The sequence below is a fragment of the Ictalurus punctatus genome, chromosome 1 (genome assembly GCF_001660625.3).
Source record: "Ictalurus punctatus breed USDA103 chromosome 1, Coco_2.0, whole genome shotgun sequence".
NCBI lineage: Eukaryota > Metazoa > Chordata > Actinopteri > Siluriformes > Ictaluridae > Ictalurus > Ictalurus punctatus.
The window spans coordinates 6,980,852-7,003,813 of record NC_030416.2 but is presented as its reverse complement, the minus strand read 5'-3'; the positions used below and the strand labels follow the sequence as shown (position 1 = coordinate 7,003,813).

Below are 22,962 nucleotides of genomic sequence, written 5' to 3'. Positions count from 1 at the left end.
ATGTATTTGGGAATAATGTATATTTGTTTGTTTGTAGTTATTTGTTGTAATTCAGATGAGGGGTCTGACTGTTCAAAAAAAAAAAAAAAAAAAAAAAAAAAAAAAAGAAGGAAGGGGATATTTGTATTGTTAATTGTGCTGCTTTCTGTCTCTTCAAATAAAAACACTTAAAGTGACCCCATGCTGGCTAATCTACATGTTGTTCTTTACACAGCTAGTAGCCTAAATTGTGATATGTAATCTGATTTAGCGCACTAGTAATCCAGATTTGGAAATCTTGAAATGTTTGTATCTGGATTAGGGTGATCCAATCCAGTGTTGCTTTGAAAAACCAGCACAAAAGTGAAAATGGATTAATTGGTCCCTAATTGCAAAACATGGGATTTTTGAAATCAGGATAATTTTGATCCAATTTTGAACAACTGGGCCCTGGTTGCATTGTCCTTTTCACAGTAGGGAAGATTTAGGAAAAACAGACCAAACTTTTCCAACCGTACTATAAAACACGCCACATTCTAGTGCCTCTCAAGAGTCCAGTTTAACCACCATGTCTAACAGTGTTCTCGTGTAATGTGTTTTATCAGTAGTCATTCATTTGTTCATCTTCTCGAACTGCTTTCTCCTGGTTAGGATCGAGGTGATCAATAGTAATATTTTATTTATACGGGCTACCAAGTAGGGCTTTTATTGTGAGTACACCCACTTCCGGTTTGTGTCTCGGAACGCCCAGTACAGCTGGTACCTCCATTGCTTACCAAGACAGCACCCTGCACTGACAATGCGTGGCGCTAAGCTAAAACAAGTCATTGTGTGAACGTGATGTCCATGGCTACACTGCTTTGCAACCTGGAATTATGACTCAAGTAAGTCCGCAATGGCCATGAATAACACTTTGTTTTCAAATGCACGAATACTTAGCTAGCAATAGTAAACTAGTTAAGCTAATTAGCAGGTTCCTAGTTAGTTCTATAAGGAATGACAGAAAACAGATTTCACTAGCTAAGGTATTGTTGTCTTTATTCAGTACTATACACGTAGTGGTTCTAACAGTGTTCACTAGAGCTAAAATTGTTTTTCTCGGCAAAGGCAGTATGCGCCATCTGTACTAGAAGGCCTATTGGTGCAGGCCTAGGGTGAGCACACACACACGCGCGCGCTTTTTGCAAGTATTTAGCAAACGGAAAACCCGCCTTGCACATAATTTGAGGTCTATGCATGAGAGTGTTGGTGCATTTGTTCATGTCAAGTAGGAATGAATCATGAAACAGCTCGCCGTTTGTGAGGCAAGCCTATTTCCATAAATGTACAGTTTCGCGATTCATTCATTTTGACCGAATCCTTTAGGTGAATCGAGTGAATCGACTCACAAAAGACCGAATCGAAATCAGTTTTAACTGCACAATATAGCGAGCACAATAAATGTTAATGCTGCCTTCCGCTTGCTTTCTAAGTGGTAATTCGCAGGTCGGAATGACGTAATTTTCGACAGGGGCGAATTTGACATGGGGCTTGTGTTGACGACACGGACGTTTCCATATTCGTCTTTTGTTAGCAACAAACTAGCTAGCTAACTGTGATGAGTTATGTGTATATTCTCTTCCTCAAACCGAACTGTATAGTCAGTGTTTTAGATTTAACAAGCGATTGTCTGCATGTTGAGTGATCTAAAGCAAAAACCTGTGTCTATATATACAGCATAACTCATTTAAAGGCATGCTAGTTTGCTTATTTCTGATGCTGTGCGCAGCCATGGTGATTTGATATCACTCCATAAAGGGGAACCAAACTCGTAATTAAGAAGAGAAGACTACCCCAGGTTGATGAGTTTTGACGAATTTCAAGTTGAGGGGACATTTCCTTTGACTTTTACTGTTTGGGTGTTGGGAGCACAAGTAGAAGCCATCATAACACAAATTATACAACAGTTAGTTCCGGTCCATTAATTTGATTGGTTGAGCAGCATTCTAAGGGTGCTTATATTTCCTGTAACCACACTGGGGCCCGGTTCACACTGCACACACAGATGCCAACAGACACGTATTTCGGGCCGGCGCGCCAACACTGCCTGCGTGGGGTCGTTGTTTGTCTGCGTTTTTCACCTGTCGGATCGTTTGATGTCTGAGCAGTGTGGTATGATTTTAAAAAAAAACTCGGACGTAAACTTACCTGGGCATGAGCTGTTGCCATGACGATGACTCAAGTGCCCACTAAAACTCTATAGAAACAAAAGCAAGTGTGCTGGGTGCTGGCACTCAAACTTCTAAATAGACTGTCCCCATGCATTTTTGTTTCCTTACATGTTCAGTCTAGTTGCTTAAAAATGGGAAAATTGGACAACAAAAGTTGGATTTATCGTAAAACTTACTTTGTACTTTTTTCGCTGTCTGCAGGACTAAACGTTTTGGCTATCTAGCATGAGACCAGGCTAGTTTGGTGTCCTAGCCTAGGGGAGGCACAGCTAAGCTATCTTTATATGGGTTTAGCTGCTACAGTGATTTGTGAAGTACATTATTTGTCTTTATGCTCTGTTCATATCATATTCATGCAAACTGGAACTCATAGACATCTACACACCTTGTTTTCCAGGCTCAGAATGAGAGGATGATAATGCTTCAGTTTCAACCCTGTATGTCAATTTTCCCCTCACTCTGACTGTGTGAGCTTGTGTTTGGCAGAATTGAGTGCTGTCAGCCAATAAGAAACAAGTATTTCCATGTGTTTTCCTGCAAACCCTGTCTGGCTGGTCTTGCCTCCATTCACTGAAGATATAATATTACAACACTGCCGTCTTTCAGTTATGTAGTGACAAACTGCTCCAAGTGAAGAATTCTTCAAGGCTAAAGAAAAAGTCACCGGGGCAACAGCGCTGAATGCCCAGGCCAGGTTATGCCCCTGGACAAACCGAGCAAAATTTTGAAAGCTTTGCGCATACTCTCTCTGCAGGTCTCTGTATAAATGTGAGTGCCCTGTCTCTCACATTGCAACAACCAAGGCTTCACCAAACACCCCAAACAAACTTTTGTTTCACTGTTCGTCTTTTCAGGTGAAGAACGATATGTAAAGACACTAGTAATTGTAAAATTTTGATTGTGGTAAAAGGATCCCCTTTGAACCCACCAATAAAAAAGTTTATTGGTGTCAGATGGGTCAGTGTGAACATGACAGTCGTGTTTCCCAACATTCTAAATGCAACGGCCAACTTTTAAAAGTTGGTTATTGTCTGCGTCTGTCTGCAGTGCGAACCGGGCTTAACTGTGTGCATCACCCCGCTCATCGTTGTTTGCACATATAATTCCACTTCCTAGTTTGTAAGAGTTACTACAGTAGAGTTAGTGACATCATTGGTGTGAATGGTAAACAGTACTTTTTATGAATATAACTCTTGGCTTAAAATATGAATGCTCCTCAGTTGAAGATGAAAAGTGAAGAAGGAGTGCCTATTTTACTGGAAGCACCTTTAACAGGAATGTACAAATCATTGTGACAGGGCTTGACGGTGTGAGCGTTTCACTTACGTTTGCGACTAAAAGTAGATCGAACTGTAAAATGTATCTAGGAGAACGTGTGCGAATAAAAAGTATTGCACAATTCAGCCCAAGCAACCCCTATTTTTATTTTTTATTTTTCCAAGAAAAAGGCTGATGACAACAATGATGCGGTCACTGCACTGTACCACCCCGGCGTTTGGGGGGGTGGGGGGGTGGATCATATGGTCCATTCGTCAGTGCAACTGGCATTTTAGACACCATTGTTTTGACAAAAAAAAAGGTCGAGTGAACATGCAGTGAGCTACATAGACAGCCAAAGTTAGCTAACAACACTCAAAATATGAAGCCTATTAGTCATTATTTTAAAAGACAGAGTGGCATAGGAGCTGAAGTTTTGACTGAAACAGTTTACGCTGAGGAAGGTGACGAAGTAATGCTAACTATAGCCCCTGGCAGCGATACCAGCTCATCCTCCACCCCATCCATCCTTCCATTTTCTGTACCACTTATCCTTACTGGGTTGCGGGGAACCTGGAGCCTATCCCAGGGGGACATGGGCACACGGCGTGGGACACCCTGGACAAGGTGGCAATCCATCGCAGGGCACAATCTCTCACACACCTTCACACACCCATTCATACACTACAGACCCTTTTTTTTGGACATGCCAATCAGCGTACAGTGCATGTCTTTGGATTGGGGGAGGAAACCCCCGAACATGGGGAGAACATGCGCACACACAGGTCAGCGGTGGGAATCAAACCACAAAGGCTGGAGGTGTGAGGCGAACGTGCTAACGCATCTCATTATTGACGAGCTGATCTGCGCGCTTAATGGGGCTGTTCTGAAAACATGCATCGGAGATAATGCAGAGAGTACAGAACAAAGTTGTGTCCCAAATGATGTAGAGCTGCATGATTGTGGCATAAATATAAGTAAAATTGTATCTAAATTATAGGATAAATAAAAATACCATCAACCTAATGAAAATGTGCATAAAATATAATATGTAGCCAAATGAAAACAATCAAGGTGTATGCAGAAAAGGCAAGAACAGTGTTTACAGTAGGAGCGAAATGCAGCCAAATCACCCAATAGAGTGGTGCAGGGATGACGTCATTTTGTACTGGAAAACGGAGTTATCATCACACCGGTTCCCTCGACAAAAACCTAATAGGTTTTTCCCATAGGCTTTTTGCAGAATATAAGCTCTGTGATCAACAAAAGTTTACAATACTAACACATTTTGTCCATCAAGATACATTTCACAAATGAACACAACTTTTATGAAGTTTGAAGCCTAAATACAGTCACCAGAAATAAAAAGCTAACCGTACGATATAAACACCACGGTCGCTTGACTTCGTCACCATCACCAAGCTTCCGACAACTTTTCCAAACTTGATTTAAAACATTTTCCATAATACAGATTTACTCTGTGGATGAATCTTCATACACTTTTTTGGGGGGGAATTGTGCACAGCAAACCTGAACCAGTTTATCTGCAAAGTTTTTTGTCCTGTTCGGCGTGATGACGTTTAATGTCCCCACAATGTCTGTAGTTCCATTTAGCAACTTCTTAGAGTCACGATTTCCCCTCGCACAAATGCTGGAGCTCACAGTGTGCTCTGAAACCCGAAACGAAGTTCACAGCGCGAGTGCTTAAATGCTAACTGGTTTCCGGGTTTTGGCATTACAAAATGACGTCATCCCCATGCCACTCTGGTGACTGGCTGTAAGTTTAGGAAGCGCTTGACTTGATATGCAGTGGAGTTTTCTATGCGCGGAGGACTAACTTTAAACGTCAATATCGCAGTCGATCATATTCATGTAATCGTGGGCAGTCAAAATCGTAATCAAGATCAATATTCGATTAATGGCACAGCCCTAAAATGGCCTTCTATGCACTTGCATTATTCTCGATGTACTCTACCATGTAGTGTATGAATTTTAGAAGGGTGGTACTGTCTCAAATGGAACACGACGGGTTTTTTTTAATAACCGGAAATATACGCCGCTTCCCAGTAGATGGCATGTCAAATGCACGTAAAGCAATGCAGCTAGCTTTAGCAAAATACCTAGAGTCAAAACAAAAATTAATTTAATTTTACTTTTTGTCAGTGTTATCCTTTACGAGAAGCATGGCCTCTTTCACCATGAGACAGAGGTGTAAACGTCAGGTAATAGCGGGAAAAAGCGTGCAACCCACTAAGGCATGAGAGCATTTTATACTAAACGTCACAAAGAAGACAGTAACCTTTTAAAGTGGAGTTTGTGTAGCATGGAAGTAAACAAGTGATTCACAAGCTCCACTGTGTGCAAGGGCTTGGGGAAATTGGTGTGAATTGCTAAGAAGGTTCAGATTAATTCAAGTTTGTCATTATGTCCTGTGTTTGCACACTTGCAGTGTAATTTGTGTCGTTTATTATAACGGGAGTGATCTATCTGACATAAGTAAAACTATATGCCTAAAGGCAATAACAAACCATAAGGACAAACAGTTGTTATTGTAAAGTTTTAGTCTGAAGTTTATATTTGAAACACTTTTTGTGGATTTTATTTATTTATTTTCGAAAAATAATTTTATTGAGGGGAAAAAAGTATTTGATCCCCTGCTGATTTTGTACGTTTGCCCACTGACAAAGAAATGATCATTCTATAATTTTAATGGTAGATTTATTTGAACAGTGAGAGACAGAATAACAACAAGAAAATCCAGAAAAATGCATGCCAAAAATGTTATAAATTGATTTGCATTTTAATGAGGGGAAATAAGTATTTGACTCTCAATCAGAAAGATTTCTGGCTCCCAGGTGTCTTTTATACAGGTAACGAGCTGAGATTAGGAGCACACCCTTAAAGGGAGTGCTCCTAATATCAGTTTGTTACCTGTATAAAAGACACCTGTCCACAGAAGCAATCAATCAATCAGATTCCAAACTCTCCACCATGGCCAAGACCAAAGAGCTCTCCAAGGATGTCAGGGACAAGAGTGTAGACCTACACAAGTCTGGAATGGGCTACAAGACCATTGCCAAGCAGCTTGGTGAGAAGGTGACAACAGTTGGTGCGATTATTCGCAAATGGAAGAAACATAAAAGAACTGTCAATCGTCCTGGGGCTCCATGCAAGATCTCACCTCGTGGAGTTGCAATGATCATGAAAACAGTGAGGAATCAGCCCAGAACTACACGGGAGGATCTTGTCAATGATCTCAAGGCAGCTGGGACCATAGTCACCAAGAAAACAATTGGTAACACACTACGCAGTGAAGGACTGAAATCCTGCAGCGCCCGCAAGGTCCCCCTGTTTAAGAAAGCACATTTACATGCCCGTCTGAAGTTTGCCAATGAACATCTGAATGATTCAGAGGACAACTGGGTGAAAGTGTTGTGGTCAGATGAGACCAAAATGGAGCTCTTTGGCATCAACTCAACTCGCCATGTTCGGAGGAGGAGGAATGCTGCCTATGACCCCAAGAACACCATCCCCACTGTCAAACATGGAGGTGGAAACATTATGCTTTGGGGGTGTTTTTCTGCTAAGCGGACAGGACAACTTCACTGCATCAAAGGGACGATGGACGGGGCCATGTACCATCAAATCTTGGGTGAGAACCTCCTTCCCTCAGCCAGGGCATTGAAAATGGGTCGTGGATGGGTATTGCAGCATGACAATGACCCAAAACACACGGCCAAGGCAACAAAGGAGTGGCTCAAGAAGAAGCACATTAAGGTCCTGGAGTGGTCTAGCCAGTCTCCAGACCTAAATCCCATAGAAAATCTGTGGAGGGAGCTGAAGGATCGAGTTGCCAAACGTCAGCCTCGAAACCTTAATGACTTGGAGAAGATCTGCAAAGAGGAGTGGGACAAAATCCCTCCTGAGATGTGTGCAAACCTGGTGGCCAACTACAAGAAACGTCTGACCTCTGTGATTGCCAACAGGGATTTTGCCACCAAGTACTAAGTCATGTTTTGCAGAGGGGTCAAATACATATTTCCCTCATTAAAATGCAAATCAGTTTATAACATTTTTGACGTGTTTTTCTGATTTGTTGTTGTTGTTGTTGTTGTTATTCTGTCTCTCACTGTTCAAATAAATCCCATTAAAATTATAGACTGATCATTTCTTTGTCAGTGGGCAAACGTACAAAATCAGCAGGGGATCAAATACTTTTTTCCCTCACTGTATGAACCAATACAATGTAAAACATGATACATTAGTTTCCTTACCCCACCCTCCTCCCCAAAAAACAGAAGACTCCACCCTAAGCAGCTAATGTACACAAATACAACATTGTCCTGTTACCAATATGCAGTAATGCAGCTATGTCATCACAATTGTTCAAGGTATAAGCCCATGTATATCAGAACAAAAAAAAGGGATAACATTATTTTGTTGTAATCATTCTGTGAGACAGATTGCATTGCAGTCAAAACAATGGGCCCAACATCACATCTTCTAGCCAAGCTGTCGCTGATGGAGGAGTGGTAGAGTTCCAGCTCAACAAAATTCTCCTGCCAGCCAACAGAGATGTGAAGGCAATAATGTCACACTGATTTTTGGTTAAAGATTTATTTATCGTATTGTCCGATGTTCCAAAAAGAGCTGTTAAAAAGCAAGGCCTCAATGTTACCCCAAGAGCTTGGCTGATGGTTTTAAAAAACAATGCCTATTACTTATCTAGACTGGAGCAGGACCAAAACATATGTGCCAGATTGGCTGGAGAAAAAGAGCATCTGTCACAAGCAGTGTCCAACACAGAGTATATTCCGGCAAACCTAGCCTTACTTAGTTGGACTGTGTGCAGAACTTTAAATTGTATGAGCCCAAATGCAGCAAAGGTTGATGAATGGACCCTTTTAATCGCCTCCTTCCAATAGATCTCTGTCGTGTACATTTTTATGTAACGTTACCCCATCAGACTTTCCCCAACCTGTTAATAAGCTTGTTAGCATGTAAGCTAACAAGCTTACATCAGTCAGTCAGTTCAGAATGAATTGGAATACTTTTTCTGAGTTTAAGACTAACTCCCACTGCATCCATATTTCTGTCTGATTTTTAACGTCTGTCATTATGGAAAGTTGAGTGACTGTGTTGACCGTGGTTATGTGTTAACTTGACCAGTGTTTGCTAATGTGTTCAATTTAGATATGTAAAATTATTAGTTTTATGTTTCAAAGTCACAATTGGGTTTTCAGACAACATCTGGTGTCTCCCACATTTTAATAGTGGCTCCCTGACGCCCGCAAATCATATACAATATCCCAGAAACCTTTAAAAAAAAATATATATTTATTTATTTATTTATTTATTTATTTATTTATTTATTTATATATATATTTGAGAGTGTTCTATTGACATTTCTAATGGTAGACGGGCTCTGGAGAAACAGAGATGGTGGATGTCCTGATTGGTCTCTTTGTGCTTACTAACCTATCATTTTTCTCGGTGGGCGGGCTTTACAGTCGACCTCTCTATTTCCAGTTCATCAACCAGTTCGGTTCAGTTTAGTGTCTGCAGCACCATGGCAGACACTAAAAATAAGTACAGAACGCATTTCACCCCAGACTACATTAAAATGTACCCATGCATAATGGGAGTAAAAAAACAACAGTGTTGCCCGCTGTTTGCAGCAGTGAATTCTCAGTTGCTCAGGGTGGGTTTAATGACTGTAAAAGACATGTTGAAATGAGTTTAATAGGTGTCATTCGTCCATTAGTATAGCTAATGTTATTTTAACTAGCTGTTATTAGGAGCTACTGTATTGATGTCTAGGTGATGAGGCCAAACTTCCTGCAGACATGTGCAAAGTAATAATTGTATAAAAAGAATTACTCCATAAGTTGAATAATACAGTAATATAATTTAGTATAATAGAATATGAAACGGTGTAAGTACATATTTTAATGTCCCATTTTCTGCACATACCAGAAAAGCTGTTTGCATTAGTGAGTGTAAATAGTGTATCTAAATAGTTGTAATATGTTGTTAAATAAATAGTTGTTCTGTCATAAGACCCCCCCCCCCCCCCCCCCCCCCCGAAAGGTATTTAATTTGTAAATGCCACCTTTTTTACCTCTTGTAAGTTGGTAGGTCTGTCTCCAGCTCAGCCCTCATTTCTTCTAACTGAAGTTCGTAATTGGCTTTGAACAAAGAAGAGAACTGAAGGTGTCATAGGTATTCAAAGATGTTCTAAGGCATTTTGGGAGAAACAAAAAGGCAGTGCTTCTTGTTAGATCTGCAAAACGGAATCATTTATGGGAAAGCATTCACTTTATTGGAGATTTAGTTTAAAACCTGAACAATTTCCAAACCAACCTTTTATGGGATCACTAACATAAAGCAAAATGTAATCGGGGTATAAAGACACACAATGTTCAATATCCCCTCTTTTGAGTCCTTGGAACAATGTGGCTGATTTCAGTGCTATTGAAAGAGGTTTGATCGCAAAAAGAAGTGGGTTCAGTGTGCATCCTTGACGAGTACCTCGTGTTAAAGGGAAATAACCAGATCGAGAGTAATTGGTCTGAATGGATGCCAAAGGTGCCGAAACCAATTTTTTTAAAGCTGCAAACAAATATGGCCATTCAGCTCGATCAAAAGCCTTCTCTGCATCCAAAGAGGAGATAAACTCTGGACTCTGAGCGGATTCAGGAAAATACATTGTTAGCAAGTCTGTGAAAATTAGAGAAAGAGTGTGACGGTTCCTAATAAATCCTGTCTGATTGTCTGAAATTATTGTATTGAGGACATGCTCTAAGCGGTACACTAGCACCTTAGCTAGAATTTTAGTGTCTGGGAATTGGGTTAGGGTTTTTTTGTTTAGTTTAGTTTTTTTTAAATAGATGCTTGTGAAAAAGTTGGTGGTAGGGAACTGGATTCCAGAGGTTATTTAAACACTTCAATAAGAATTTGTTATAGATTTCTTATAAAATTCAATAGGATACCCATCAGGGCCCGAAGTCTTTCCACTTCTCATTGCTAAGATGGCCTTACTGGTTTCTTCCAGTTCGAGATCATGTTCTAAATCCTCTGCCTCATCTGATAGTAGAGTTGGAATGTCTATATTATTTATAATGTGTGTATGTATATATGTGTGTGTGTGTGTGTGTGTGTGTATGTATGTATGTATGTATGTATGTATGTATGTGTGTATATATATATATACTGCTGTATCTGAAGGGAATTCTGAAGTATATAGAGAGCGGTAAAAGGTTGTGAAAATATTGTTAATTTCTTTTGGGTTGTTTATTAAAGTTTGGTTAGAGTCTTTTATCTGAGGAATAAGACGTGAAGAAGCTTGATGTTTCAGCTGCTGAGCCATAAGCCGAGTGACTTGTTTCCATACTCATAGTAACGGTCACGCATCCTAAATAGTAATTTTTCTGTGTTGTGGATAAGAGATTAAATTTAGTCTGTAAATCAACTTTTTTTTTTTTCATGTAATTTGTCTGTGGGTAGTTCTGAATATAGTCTGTCTAAATCTAGTACAGATTGTGACGGTGCTTGCAATTCCTTCGCTCTTTGTTGGCATATAATGTATAAAATATCAGTTGACTCCCTCATGTAAGCCTGTAGAGTCTCCCAAAGTAACTAGTGAGACACTGAGTCCGTTTTATTGGTCTCAAAGAAAGTATCTATTGGTCAACACAAATTTGCAGAATTTTTCACTAGGTAGCAGGAGTGGATTAAATTTCCACTGTGGTCAATCCCTAATGTTTAAGTGCAGGTCTAGCACCAGAGGTGCATGCTCTGATATAATGAGCAGTGGGTCCATAACAACGATCAATTTCCAGGAAGTTTCCATCAGATGGTGTGTATTAAGCTTGTGAACTAATAATGAGGCTATTCGCAAACTGAATATCGTCCCAATTAGGCGCATAAACATTTACTAAAACAGCCAGTATTTGAAAGAGATTCGGACACACTCGATACATTTACATGGACAACAATAATCCAATATTAACCTGATTAAGACAGTACTCTGATTAAGAAACTAGCATGTAAACAGCAATTTTTTTATTACCTTAATCCGATTAAGTAAACATACTCTAAGTAAACACAAATCGAATTAAGACGTGTATTTACTTACTATTTTTAGGCGAAATACATGTATCTTGGCTACTGTATAGTAGGTAAGTATGTGGTTTTGGATGCAGCCCATGGCTTCAAGCAGTCGTCTATTTGCACGCATAGCATGAAAAATAATTAAAACTGTATGTTGATATGTGAAATTCTGGAGGGAATGGCATGGCGCAATGATGTGTGCTGTTAATCGAACTATGCTCTATAACATGTACAAAGGGGAACATGAAAGGAATATTCTAAAAGCGACTCATGTAAACACCTTAATCACAATATTGTTTTACTCAGAGTAAGGTCAATAATTAGATTACTGCTAGTCATCACCCGAATGAGAGGGGTAAAATTCCTTGGCTTCCTTTGATGTATCGAAGCAGTGTGTTTTCCCTTCATGAGTAATACAAAGCCTTGCTGGATACAAGAAACCGAATTTAACTCCCTTCGCATATAGCTGAGATTTCATGTCTTTGAACATCGCTCACCTTTTCGCCATGTCTCCGCTGAAATCCTCATGAAAAAACACCCTGTGTCCGTGAAAGTACAACTCTGCTTTTGCCTGCTGAATCTAAAGATGTGATTCTTATCTTGAAAGAAATGAAACAGAACCAGAAATACTGTGTCTGGTCTGTTTGGCCTTTGTGTTGGCTGGTTTGGGTCCAACTCAGTGGGCACGTGAAAGAACAAGAGGACCTTCCTTCCCCAGCACTTCCTCAAAAAACATGCCATGTCTTCAAACTCTGGCATTAATTAACACCCAGTATTTGTAGTAATTTTAAAAGGACTGCAGTCTTTGGAGGCACAGAATTTTAAAATAATTTTTTGTTGGGTACCAGGACATTGTGGAATCCCAGGGAATGAGCAAGCTGATGCTAACGAGGCCTCTTCTTCAGAGCTCAGAAAATTCTGTATTCTACTTTCAAACCTCAAACCCATTAGAAACTCTTATGTCTTCGAAAAAATGGCAAACTGAATGGGATAAGGGTATTACAAATAAACTTCACAACCCTATTGTGGGCAGAAACAACCCAGAAGCAGGACCGTTATCTGCTCCTTTGTGCAAGAAGCAACAGGAGGAGCACTGCCAGAGCCCTGCAAAATGACCTCCAGTAGGCTACTGGTGTGTATCTTTCAGACCAAACTGTTATGAACAGACTCCATGAGGGTCCACTAGTGGGACGTGTGCTCACAGCCCAGCACTATGCAGCTTGATTGGCATTTGCCAGAGAACACCAGAATTGGCAGGTCCACCATTGGTGCCCTCTTCTCTTCACGGATGAGAGCGGGTCACACTGAGCACGTGACGGACGTGAAAGAGTCTGGAGATGCTGTGGGGAATGTTATGCTGCCTGCAACATCATCCAGCATGACAGGTGTGGTGGTGAGTCAGTGATGGTCTAAGGAGGAATATCCTCGGAGGGTAGCATAGACCTCCATGTGCTAGCCAACGGTACCCTTACTGCTGTTAGATACCGGGAAGAAATCCTCAGAGCCATTGTCAGACCTTATGCCGGTGCAGTGGGCCCTGGGTTCCCGGGCATTGTGCATGACAATGCCCGGCCTCATGTGGCCAGTGTGTAGACAGCTTCTGGATGATGAAGGCATTGATGCCATGGACTGGTCTTCATGTTCCCCAGACTTGAATCCAATTGAGAACATCTGGGACATTATGTCTCGGAGCATGCGAAGCCGCCAAGTAGCACCACAGGCTGTCCAGGAGCTCACTGATGCCCTAATCCAGGTTTGGCAGGAGATCCCCAAGGACACCATCTGCCATCTCATCAGGAGCATGCCCAGAAGCTGTCGGGAGTGCATACAGGCATGTGGGGGCCATACACGCTACTGACTGACATTGAGTTGCCATGATCAAATTCGTGCAACTTCGATCAGCCTGTTATTTTTATATATATTTATTTGTTTGTTTGTTTATTTATTTATTTATTTATTTATGGGCGGGGGGGGGGGGGTTCGGTGTGATTTTGAATCCAGCTCTCAATGTGTTGACGGTTTTGGCTTCCATTGTCACATCATTTTGTTCTCAACGAATTACACAATGTATATAAGTAATGATTTTCAACTTGAATATTTCATTCATCAAGATCCGATGTGTCATTTAAGAGTTCCCTTAATTTTAACGGACTGTGATGGTTTCAACTCGTCTAGGACCCTTTTTTATCGGTTGTTTTCATATGAAAAGATTTTTAATGAAATGAAGCCAGATTTAGTTTTAGAATTTTTAGCGAAGGAAAACATTATTTTTTTAAATAAATATTGGAAATTCTTCATATTTTGCCACACTGTTTCTCGCCATGAAAATAGCCATGGTAGCTGGTAAACTGTTGTATTAAAGCAATTAGAGCTGCAACAACTAATCGATTATGGAAATTTGCAACGAATTGTCAACAAATCTCATTATCGATTAGTTGGTCTGTGAGCGGCCCAGGGCGTATTTACTCTCTTATTTCTCTTCCGAAAGCATGCATCGGAGAGGACATGCTAGTTGTGTCCCAAATGACATACTGTACACTTACACTATGCACTCTGCACTACCGTCTAGTGTGTGGATTTTAGAAAGGTAATATCGTCTCAAATGGAACACTAGCGTTTTTTTTACTATACTATTTTATGAAGTATAAGCCGCTTCCTGTTCGATGGCGCATGACGCCATATGCACATAATGTGATGCCGCTAGCTTTAGCAGATACCCAGAGTCACCGACAATGAATTTTTTCACTGTATTGTTTGTGAATGGTAGTTTTAGTTTTATGTTTATAATCAAAATAATGTCTAAAGGCAGTGAGTAACAGAAACCGTAAGGTGCAGCAAAAGTGAATTTTTATTATTAATTTAGGACTGTAGTTTAATTCATTGCTTTTTTTTTTTGCATCCATAAAAAAATAATGCATGAATACTTTTATATAATATAAACTCCGCTTTATAAAGTTTATAAATCTTCTCGGTGGTGTTTAACACAAAATGCTCCACTGCCTTAGAGGTCGCACATTTTCTTCCTCAGTCACTTGACGATTTCACCTCCGTCTGATGGTCATTGAGAGAAAAGAAATTCATGTACGGTGTGACTGGGTATTAGGCTAAAGCTAGCACCGTCGCATTACGTGCGTTTGACGTCATGTAGGAAGTGGCATATACTTCCGGTTAGTAAAAAAAAAAAAAAAAAATCTTCTAGTGTTATATTTGAGATGATGTACTTGGGTCCAAAAGGTTCAACTGAACCACAAGACAACAACAAAGCACCTGGTCAAAATAATAGGGGTATAATTATATGGCATATCATTTCATTTGATTCAAAGCTCTCAATTCAATACATCTGTGAATTGTACAATATTTTCAACAGGCTGCATAAAAGTATGTTATTTGTCATAAAACACTACTATTACATGAAGTTAAATAAAGATTGAAACTTAATCAAGCCCATCTTCCCATCTCTGGAAAAAGTAACTTCCTTTTTGGCTCAAATCAGGAGAGGGTATGCTTCTCCAAATGTTCTTTTTCATGAGCCAACGGGTTAACATACTACCATAGTAGCGTATTAACTCCTGTGTTCAGCAGCATGCAAGAACTGGAATAATTCCCCAAAACTAGTGTGTGGGGGCATTTCAGCTTCCATCAATACACCAGTGCTAATACTGCACACCTATAGATAATATGGTGAAAGCACTCTGCTGCTTTCAGGCCGCGTTTCCTTGCTGATTCAATCTGGTCTAAAGAAATCACTTCTGCCAGTGTGCATATTTGGTAGTGGAGAACACTGGATTAAAAAATGCAGCTGGAGCTAGAGCGAGCTATGTGACTCTTGCAGCACAATTAGTCTACAGCATACTACAAAAAGCCCTGTGCTTCAGAACACCACCCGGAGTCAATCCAGTGTAAGCTTAGCCATGTTTAATTTTGTTACATTCTAATGCAAGGCTTTTGTTTCATTATGTGCTATATAGTCTGAGTGGATCATTTTAAAACTGTAAAGTTTGTATTATAGTATTTGAAGATAAATGTATTAATCAGTTGAAAATGGAAACCTAAGGCACATAATCAGGCAATGCTTATTTTTGCTGGATAGATAATATATCGCATCATGACACTAATTTATCGTATTCACTTTGAATTTTGTGTACACATCTGTATACCTTCTGCTCAAAAATAAATAACATGCTCTTAATTTTTTTTTGCACAAATGTTTTTTATTCACAACAAGCTTAACTAAACAAATGTTTTCAACATGGACTTAAACATTGACACTGTGTCTGAGTCCCGAACCCTAATTGGAAGGCTGTTCCATAACTGTGGGGCTTTGTAAGAGAAAGCGCTACCCCTGCTGTAGCCTTCACTATTCGAGATAGCAACAAATAGCCTGCATGTTTTGGGTATGACTGATCATAAAAGACCAAAAGTTCACTCTGGTACTGTGGAACAAGACCATTTAGTGCTTTATAGGTCAATAGTAGTGTTTTATAATCAGTGCAAAATTTTACTGGGAGTCAGTGCAGTAATGTGAATAAGATAGGGGTGATTTGGTCATATTTTCTGGTTCTAGTAAGGACCCTTGCAGATGCATTCTGGACTATCTGGAGCTTGTTTATGCTCCTACTGGAACATCTAGACAGTGTGGCATTACAATAATCCAACCTAGAGGATTATTTCATTAGCTAGTATAAATAATAGCTAATGAAAAGAAGCTGGCAATCAACTTTTCCAGTTAACTCTTTAAAAAAAAAAAATCACCATTGTAATACTGACTATCAACTTTCTTTAATGGCAGGGAAAGAGTAATTTTAGAAATAAAATTGCTTTCTGTTTTTCTTCTTTAGGAAAGCTACAAGAATTGGCACAACTGAGTGTATAACACTCAGTACTGCCTCCCTCTGCCATCCCACAATGCTTGGGCTACAGGAAACAAGACCTGCTGGGACTTCCTCCACCAAATCATACAGCTGTGTGGCATGCTCAGCCACGTTTCATGGTTTAGCATCTCTCTTGGTACATCAAGCATCTCACGCCAGTGAAGTTTCTAGTCCACTAGGGGCTACATCACCTACTTGCAGTCACTGTGGTGGATTATTTGCAAGCAAAGAACTTCTTGAAAAACACCACTGCATGCTATTGCCCCCTACTGTAACTCAAGATTTACACACATGTGAACGTGAGGAAGGGTTTCAGGAAATTGGTGCTATTCAGGTGCATGAAAAGATGCACGAAATGAAGACTTTTACAGAGTCAGATAAGGATTCTACTATAAAAATTGAAGTCATGACTGATTGCAGCCACTTTGCTCCAGTTCTCCCCTCTGAGAGCTCACCTTCCCATGGTACTGAGGAGTCATTTAATGAGAGCACACAGACACTTTCTGAAGTTGAGAAAAAAGGGTCTATATCCATGTCAAATGTACCTCCTATGCCATGTCCCATCTCACAAGGACATCATGAAGGGTTGCTACCAGCATGCATATCCAGTCCTATGATTTCCACAGAAGCACATAGTGAGTCCTTTGAAAATAAAGCTAAGCTCATGGAAAATGAAAATGTGAATAGTTCTGACAATGAGGAATCACCAGACCAGTCAACAGTAACAAATAAGAAAACACTTCTTAAAATGCTTGCCTCTGCCTATATGAGCTGTAGACAGCCAGCCCAAATTAAATGGGGCCAAATCAAGAGGGCTCTGCCTCCCCGAAAAGTTTCACCTAGGGCACCTTTACAAGCTCCAATGGCTATGTCAGCATCAAACCCTGAGTGCACTGTTAATCAGTTAAGACAAAAGGTTGCCAAATATGCCCCTAATCGAGAAGGTTTAATAACATCAGACAGAACCTTCTCAAACAAAGGCAGTGTTGTATCTGTGACCAAGACTTTGTGTCCTGTGGTGGCACTTGAGACTCGTCAAAAGCTTTTCAGGGACAATGTTGAAGGTAGATATCAGTGTGGAATCTGTCGTAGGGTGTTTCAGAACAAGGACAGCTTAATAATGCATCATGCCTTGCACAGGAAGGAAAGAGTTAAATTTTGTCACCGTTGCCAGCAATTTGTCATCAGTGTAATTTCTGTTCCGGATAACCATATCTGTTCTGGCTATGGCGGAGCAGCCAACTCTCTTCCCACAATAATGTATCCACGAAAATTATTTCGCTGTCAATTGTGTAACCGGAGCTATACAAGGCGCCACAGGCTTAAAACACATAAATGTCACTGGGTAGCTGCTTCGGCTCGAAAAGATGCCACAGTCTGCAATATTGGAGGGGAGCAACTCTCGTCAGTGAAGAACTCAACAAGCCATGTAAATGTTGCTGTGAACACTGAGAGCATTAACTCTATAAAGACTGAAGAGAGTGCAGGATCTCCAGTGGTGGACAAATTTCAGTTGAACCCTAACTCTTTTAAATCTGAAAGAGCACCCAAAAGTTTCCCACCTTTTCTTCCCAATAAGTCTAAATTTGCATTAGTGCAATCAAAGGAAAATGTTAATGAAATGTTGAAAGGAGAGAATTCCATTAACTCTTCATCGTCTGAAGCTGAAGGAATGGCAGGGAGTAACACAGATGGAAGTGAGTCATTAGAAAGAGGCCAGTGGACTGTACCGCTGGATGATGCTGAAATTGATGTTCTGACTGATGAAGAAAACTGCCCAAGTCCAAAAGAAACCACTGATGATGAGGTCATTATTTTAGAGCCGTCTGTTAATTATGGAACAACACATTCTACAAGTAAAGATTTTCAGGTTCATGTTTCTGAGAGTGGAATAAGGCGTTTTTCCTGTAACAGATGTCAGAAAAGCTATTCTAGGCGTTTTACGCTAAATCAGCACCTTAGGATTTGTAGAGCAAGAAAATTAATGGAGCCAAATTCCTATGGAAATGTGTCAGATAATATCCTTGGGGTGAGGAAAATGTTTCCATGTCCCCATTGTGGTTCATCATTTACTCGCAAAGATAATATGAATATGCACCGAAAGAGGTGCCAATCCATGAGAGCTGCAAAAACTCTGGTGGGAAATGGGATGTTGGACAAGCAAAATCAAGCAGCCCAGGAAAACATATTTGTGTTGCCACCAGTTTCAAAGAGCCAAGTGAGACAGGAGGGCAGTAGTAATGTTGGGGGTGGAAGCTGGGGTATTATGTCATTACCATCTGTGCTCCCCAGAAAAGTGACTTGTGAGTGTGGTGCTAGTTTTACTTGCCCTAGGCTTCTGTTTGAACATCTGCAAATGCATGCACTAGAGTCTTACATTTGTTCCCATTGTGGTGAGAATTTGCAGTCTTGGGCTGATTTTGAAGCACATCAGCAATTACATCTACAAACTTCAGGGGCAAAAATTGAGGACAAAGGGTCACAGCAGCAATCACATGTGCAGCCTCAGCTTCAGCAAGAGCCAAACATTCAGACATCAGTGCAAAATCAAAAAAAGATGTCTCAAGATCTGTTTAAATCACGTTTAAATCACAGGCCCTTCACAGGTCCATATGTTTGCCACAGATGCAAGAAGATCTTTAGATTACGCAAGTCTTTGCTAAGGCACCTAACGCGGAGTTGTAAGGGAGCTGCTACAACTGAAAACAAACACTCTTGTTCCCGCTGTGGCATGACTTTCCAAAACTCTTTAGCCCAAGAGGTCCACATGCGTGGCAACACTTGTACCCCCGCTTTCAAACCTCTTAGTTGCCCAGTGTGTGTACGTTGGTTCAGCAGCCTTGAAGGACTCAAGAGACACTTGTTGTCACATAGCCAAGAAGAAAGTTTGACTTGTCAGATTTGTTCTTGCAAGTACTCAAGCCATGCTGCACTTGAGGAGCATAAACGTAGTGTCCACAGCACAACCAAGGACTCTGAGTCACCTACTGTTCAGTCAGCTCATGTTTCACAAAGCAGCTCATCAGATGCCTTTCGCTGCCAGATATGTCAGCGCAGTTACCCAAAACTCCAGTCCCTGAAAGATCATCTAAGAAAGGTTCATAGACCAAAACATCTAAATGCAGTCCGCATTGGCAGTTTTGAGTCCAAGGAATTGTCCAAAGGAATTGCACAGCAAAGTCAGACCAAGCAGTTTCAGTGTCACATTTGTGCTCGTGCTTACCAAGATATTCAGTGCTTGAAAAATCACAGGAGGAGGGTCCACCGTATTCTAGGAGGTGGACTGCAGCCTCCAAGGGCAAATCTACAGCAAAGTCATTCCAGTCTATTTCAGTGTCAAATCTGTTCACGCACCTACCCTGACATAAGGTCATTGAGAAACCACAGGAGGCGGGTTCATCGCATCCTGGGTGGTCTTGAAATATACAAAGGGATTACTCATCAAAATCACAGCACTCTTTTTAAGTGCCAGATTTGCCAGCGCAGTTATCCAGACCTAGGATCACTAAATAACCACAAAAGGAGGGATCACTGTATTTTAAGGGATGTACTTGAGTCAACAAAATTGGATGCCACACACATGGACCAGTCACAGTCAGATGTTGTACATGTCACAGATCCCAGTGGGAATTTTGAGCCTATTGCATAACTGTGGTTTATGATCACTGACATTTAAGTTAGAAATAACATGTACTGTGGGACTTTTTTTGTGCACTCGGCTTTGTACAATTTTATTAGACTTAAATAGTAATAGCTTCAAAATAATTCTTCTGTAAATATGTTGGATACTTTTTAAGGCAAATATTCCTTAGCTGTTTTAAGATAATATTCATTCCGTTCTTCTCATTTCATTAGTTGGTGGTAAGTGGTACCACCAGTAGAAAGACACTTCCCAATGGTTAAATATAATTGGCTGCAATCTGTCAATTACTTTGCTGGGTTCTGTTTTGATGGTCTGTTTTTTATGTTTTGTTTTTTTGTTGCATTTTAGGTTATTCTATTAAAGATTTATTAGAGATTAAAGATTAATACTAATGAGTAACAGCTGCAAGTCTTTGAATCTGATAAAGTGGGAGCATGGCTTCCATGGTTTGTACTGACATGCCGTCATTTTATTTTGAACTACTGTAACAATGCTATATAACTGGATGAGCCAAAAAAAAAAAGGCACTGCATGATGCCTCCTACAGGAGTTTTTTTTTTTCTTTTTTAGCAATCATTAATAAAACAGTACTATTCTTGACTTTCATGAAGAATCTCAGCCTTTTGAGGAGTTTTTGTAAAATTATTAGGCCACAAAATTCATGATCTTAGCTTTCCACACTCACATGTACAGTGGGCCTCATTTATTAAGTTGGATATGAACAGATTTATATGTAAATCATTTGTACGAGTATGAGAATTTGGTGCAAATCGCATAAATTCGGGAAAAAAGTGTGTAAACTTCTGCATAAGAAGACCAAGTAATCAAAACCTTGATTGATCGACTTAAAATCATATAATTTGCATGGATTGTTGCTCTTTTATATGTGGAATATACTTATTAGGGTTTAAATTGCTTATTTATATATTTACATTCATAGCATTTAACAGAAATGCTTTGTTGTCCATCAAGAAAGCATCCTTGTGCTAGTTTACTAGGTCAGAGACTAAAAGGCTTGGTTGTTATCATTATTATATATTAATAAATATTTTTATTGGCATGGAAGTGAATCAAAATAAATTCCACTTTTACCTTTCGACCTTTACACTTAACATTAATTTTATTTTCCCAGGTGTCTGTACACGTGAAGATACATATGTATTCATATATTATGAAGAAAATCAGCCTTTCCAAAACTTGTGTAAATCCGGTCGAAACGTTTAGTTCAGGTTGGCTTATGCAAACATTTACACACAACTGTATTAACAATTAAAAAATGAGCCCCACTGAGCTTTTTGGAGCAAGAGTGGTCAATTAAGAAAAGTCAACGAAGACCACATTTTCATAAAGACATATGTATAGTGATGTACACCTGTTACTGCCTAAAACATATTTTGGCTGTAACCTATCTCAATGTAAATAATTGTGCTTGTTCTTTTCTCTCTCTTTTTTTTTTTTTTAACCTTTCTCTCACAAACAGAAATAGAGCATTTTAAAACACTTGGTACGTGCATGAACAGCTGAAAAAAAAACACATTGTAAATAAAGGTGTTATTTGTAATCTCAGTGCATTGTGAATGTATAAAAGTTTGTTTAATGGTAATGTTTTGGAAGACTGTAACTCCATATTGTACAAATAAATACTGTGGCATTGTATGTTTTTAGGTTCACTAAACATTTAAGTGTTCAGTTATTCATATGTTTATTAAATATTATAACAACCTACAATCTTCTGGGAAGGCTTTCCACTATATTTTGGAACATGGCTGTTGGGATTTTCCATGACAGACCATGCGGTTATTTTAAAAAAAGCCACCATACAAGTCCCTGTGTATGAGCTGGTACTTCAGTAGAGAAACAATAACATAAGAAGAAGTGCATTTCTAAAAAGGTATCATTTGTGTTACAGCACCAACTTCTATCAGAGCCATGCGGTTATCTTAATGTAATCCACACCTTTTGATCAATCAGATTCCAGAATTCAACCACACTGTGGTATAACATGAAGTCCTACATGCAGTTGTCATAAGGAAGTCAGTCTTCAAAACTTCATGAGAAAATAATTAATTTATATCCTATACTGGATATAATGGAATTTACCATGGTAGGGGGTTAAAAACCAAGGTGTTATCTGTTTGTATCAGATGACACTGTTGTTCAAGTGTATTATAGAAATTTAAAACTTAGAAATAACTTGGAACACATTTTCACCTGGTTGTATAACATCTTGTGTTTCTGCAGTTAGCCTGATTTTAAACTAATGCTGTCTTGCATATAATATACAAATCAGCTTCCAACATTTGACTACCAGATTCCTGTCATTTTCCTCCTTCCCAGTTGTATTCAGAAGATGGTTGCTGGATCAAAAATCAAGATTTTTAAATCCTTATAAGCAACAACTTTGTAATGTGTGGGCCACCCACTGTTCCGTGCTGTTAAGAGGGCTTTGAGGTGTCAGATGCGGCTTGGATAGGTGGTTGCATTAAGATATAAATCTGTTTTAAATTTGTCCTGCATGCATTTTTATATCTCTAGATATTATTCTGATGCTTAAGACACAAAACAGCCAGCTGTAAATGGGGAAACTTAATGATTCATGGAACATTCCTCAAATAAATGTTTATTGACTGATCTGATTACTATCAGAATCATGGATTTCACATTTCCACTCTAAGAGAGTTTTGTGTAAATGGGTTTTACAGTGCTGTGAAAAAGTACTCTGTCAAAAAAAAATAAAACTAAATGGGTAAAGTTCATCATTACAAACTTTGATGTTGGCTTGACAAAGCCTGTCTGAAACTTTAAAAATAGTTATCAGTTTGAAATCTGAAGCTAATGTCCAGCCAATACGTCTAAAGTTGGATAGATAGTTAGGGTTGCAATACTTTTG

The 22,962-nt window shown here is 39.6% G+C and overlaps 1 protein-coding gene across 1 annotated transcript; it reads left to right on the top strand.

Annotated features, from left to right (window-relative positions):
• The first annotated feature begins 713 nt into the window (after positions 1-713).
• On the top strand, positions 714-21,800 carry im:7147486 (zinc finger protein 646). The gene is made up of 2 exons (XM_017467448.3): positions 714-863; positions 16,397-21,800. Exon 2 carries the CDS (start codon positions 16,464-16,466, stop codon positions 20,076-20,078), a length of 3,615 nt encoding a protein of 1,204 aa, XP_017322937.1. The 5' UTR covers positions 714-863; positions 16,397-16,463; the 3' UTR covers positions 20,079-21,800.
• The last annotated feature ends 1,162 nt before the right edge of the window (positions 21,801-22,962 follow it).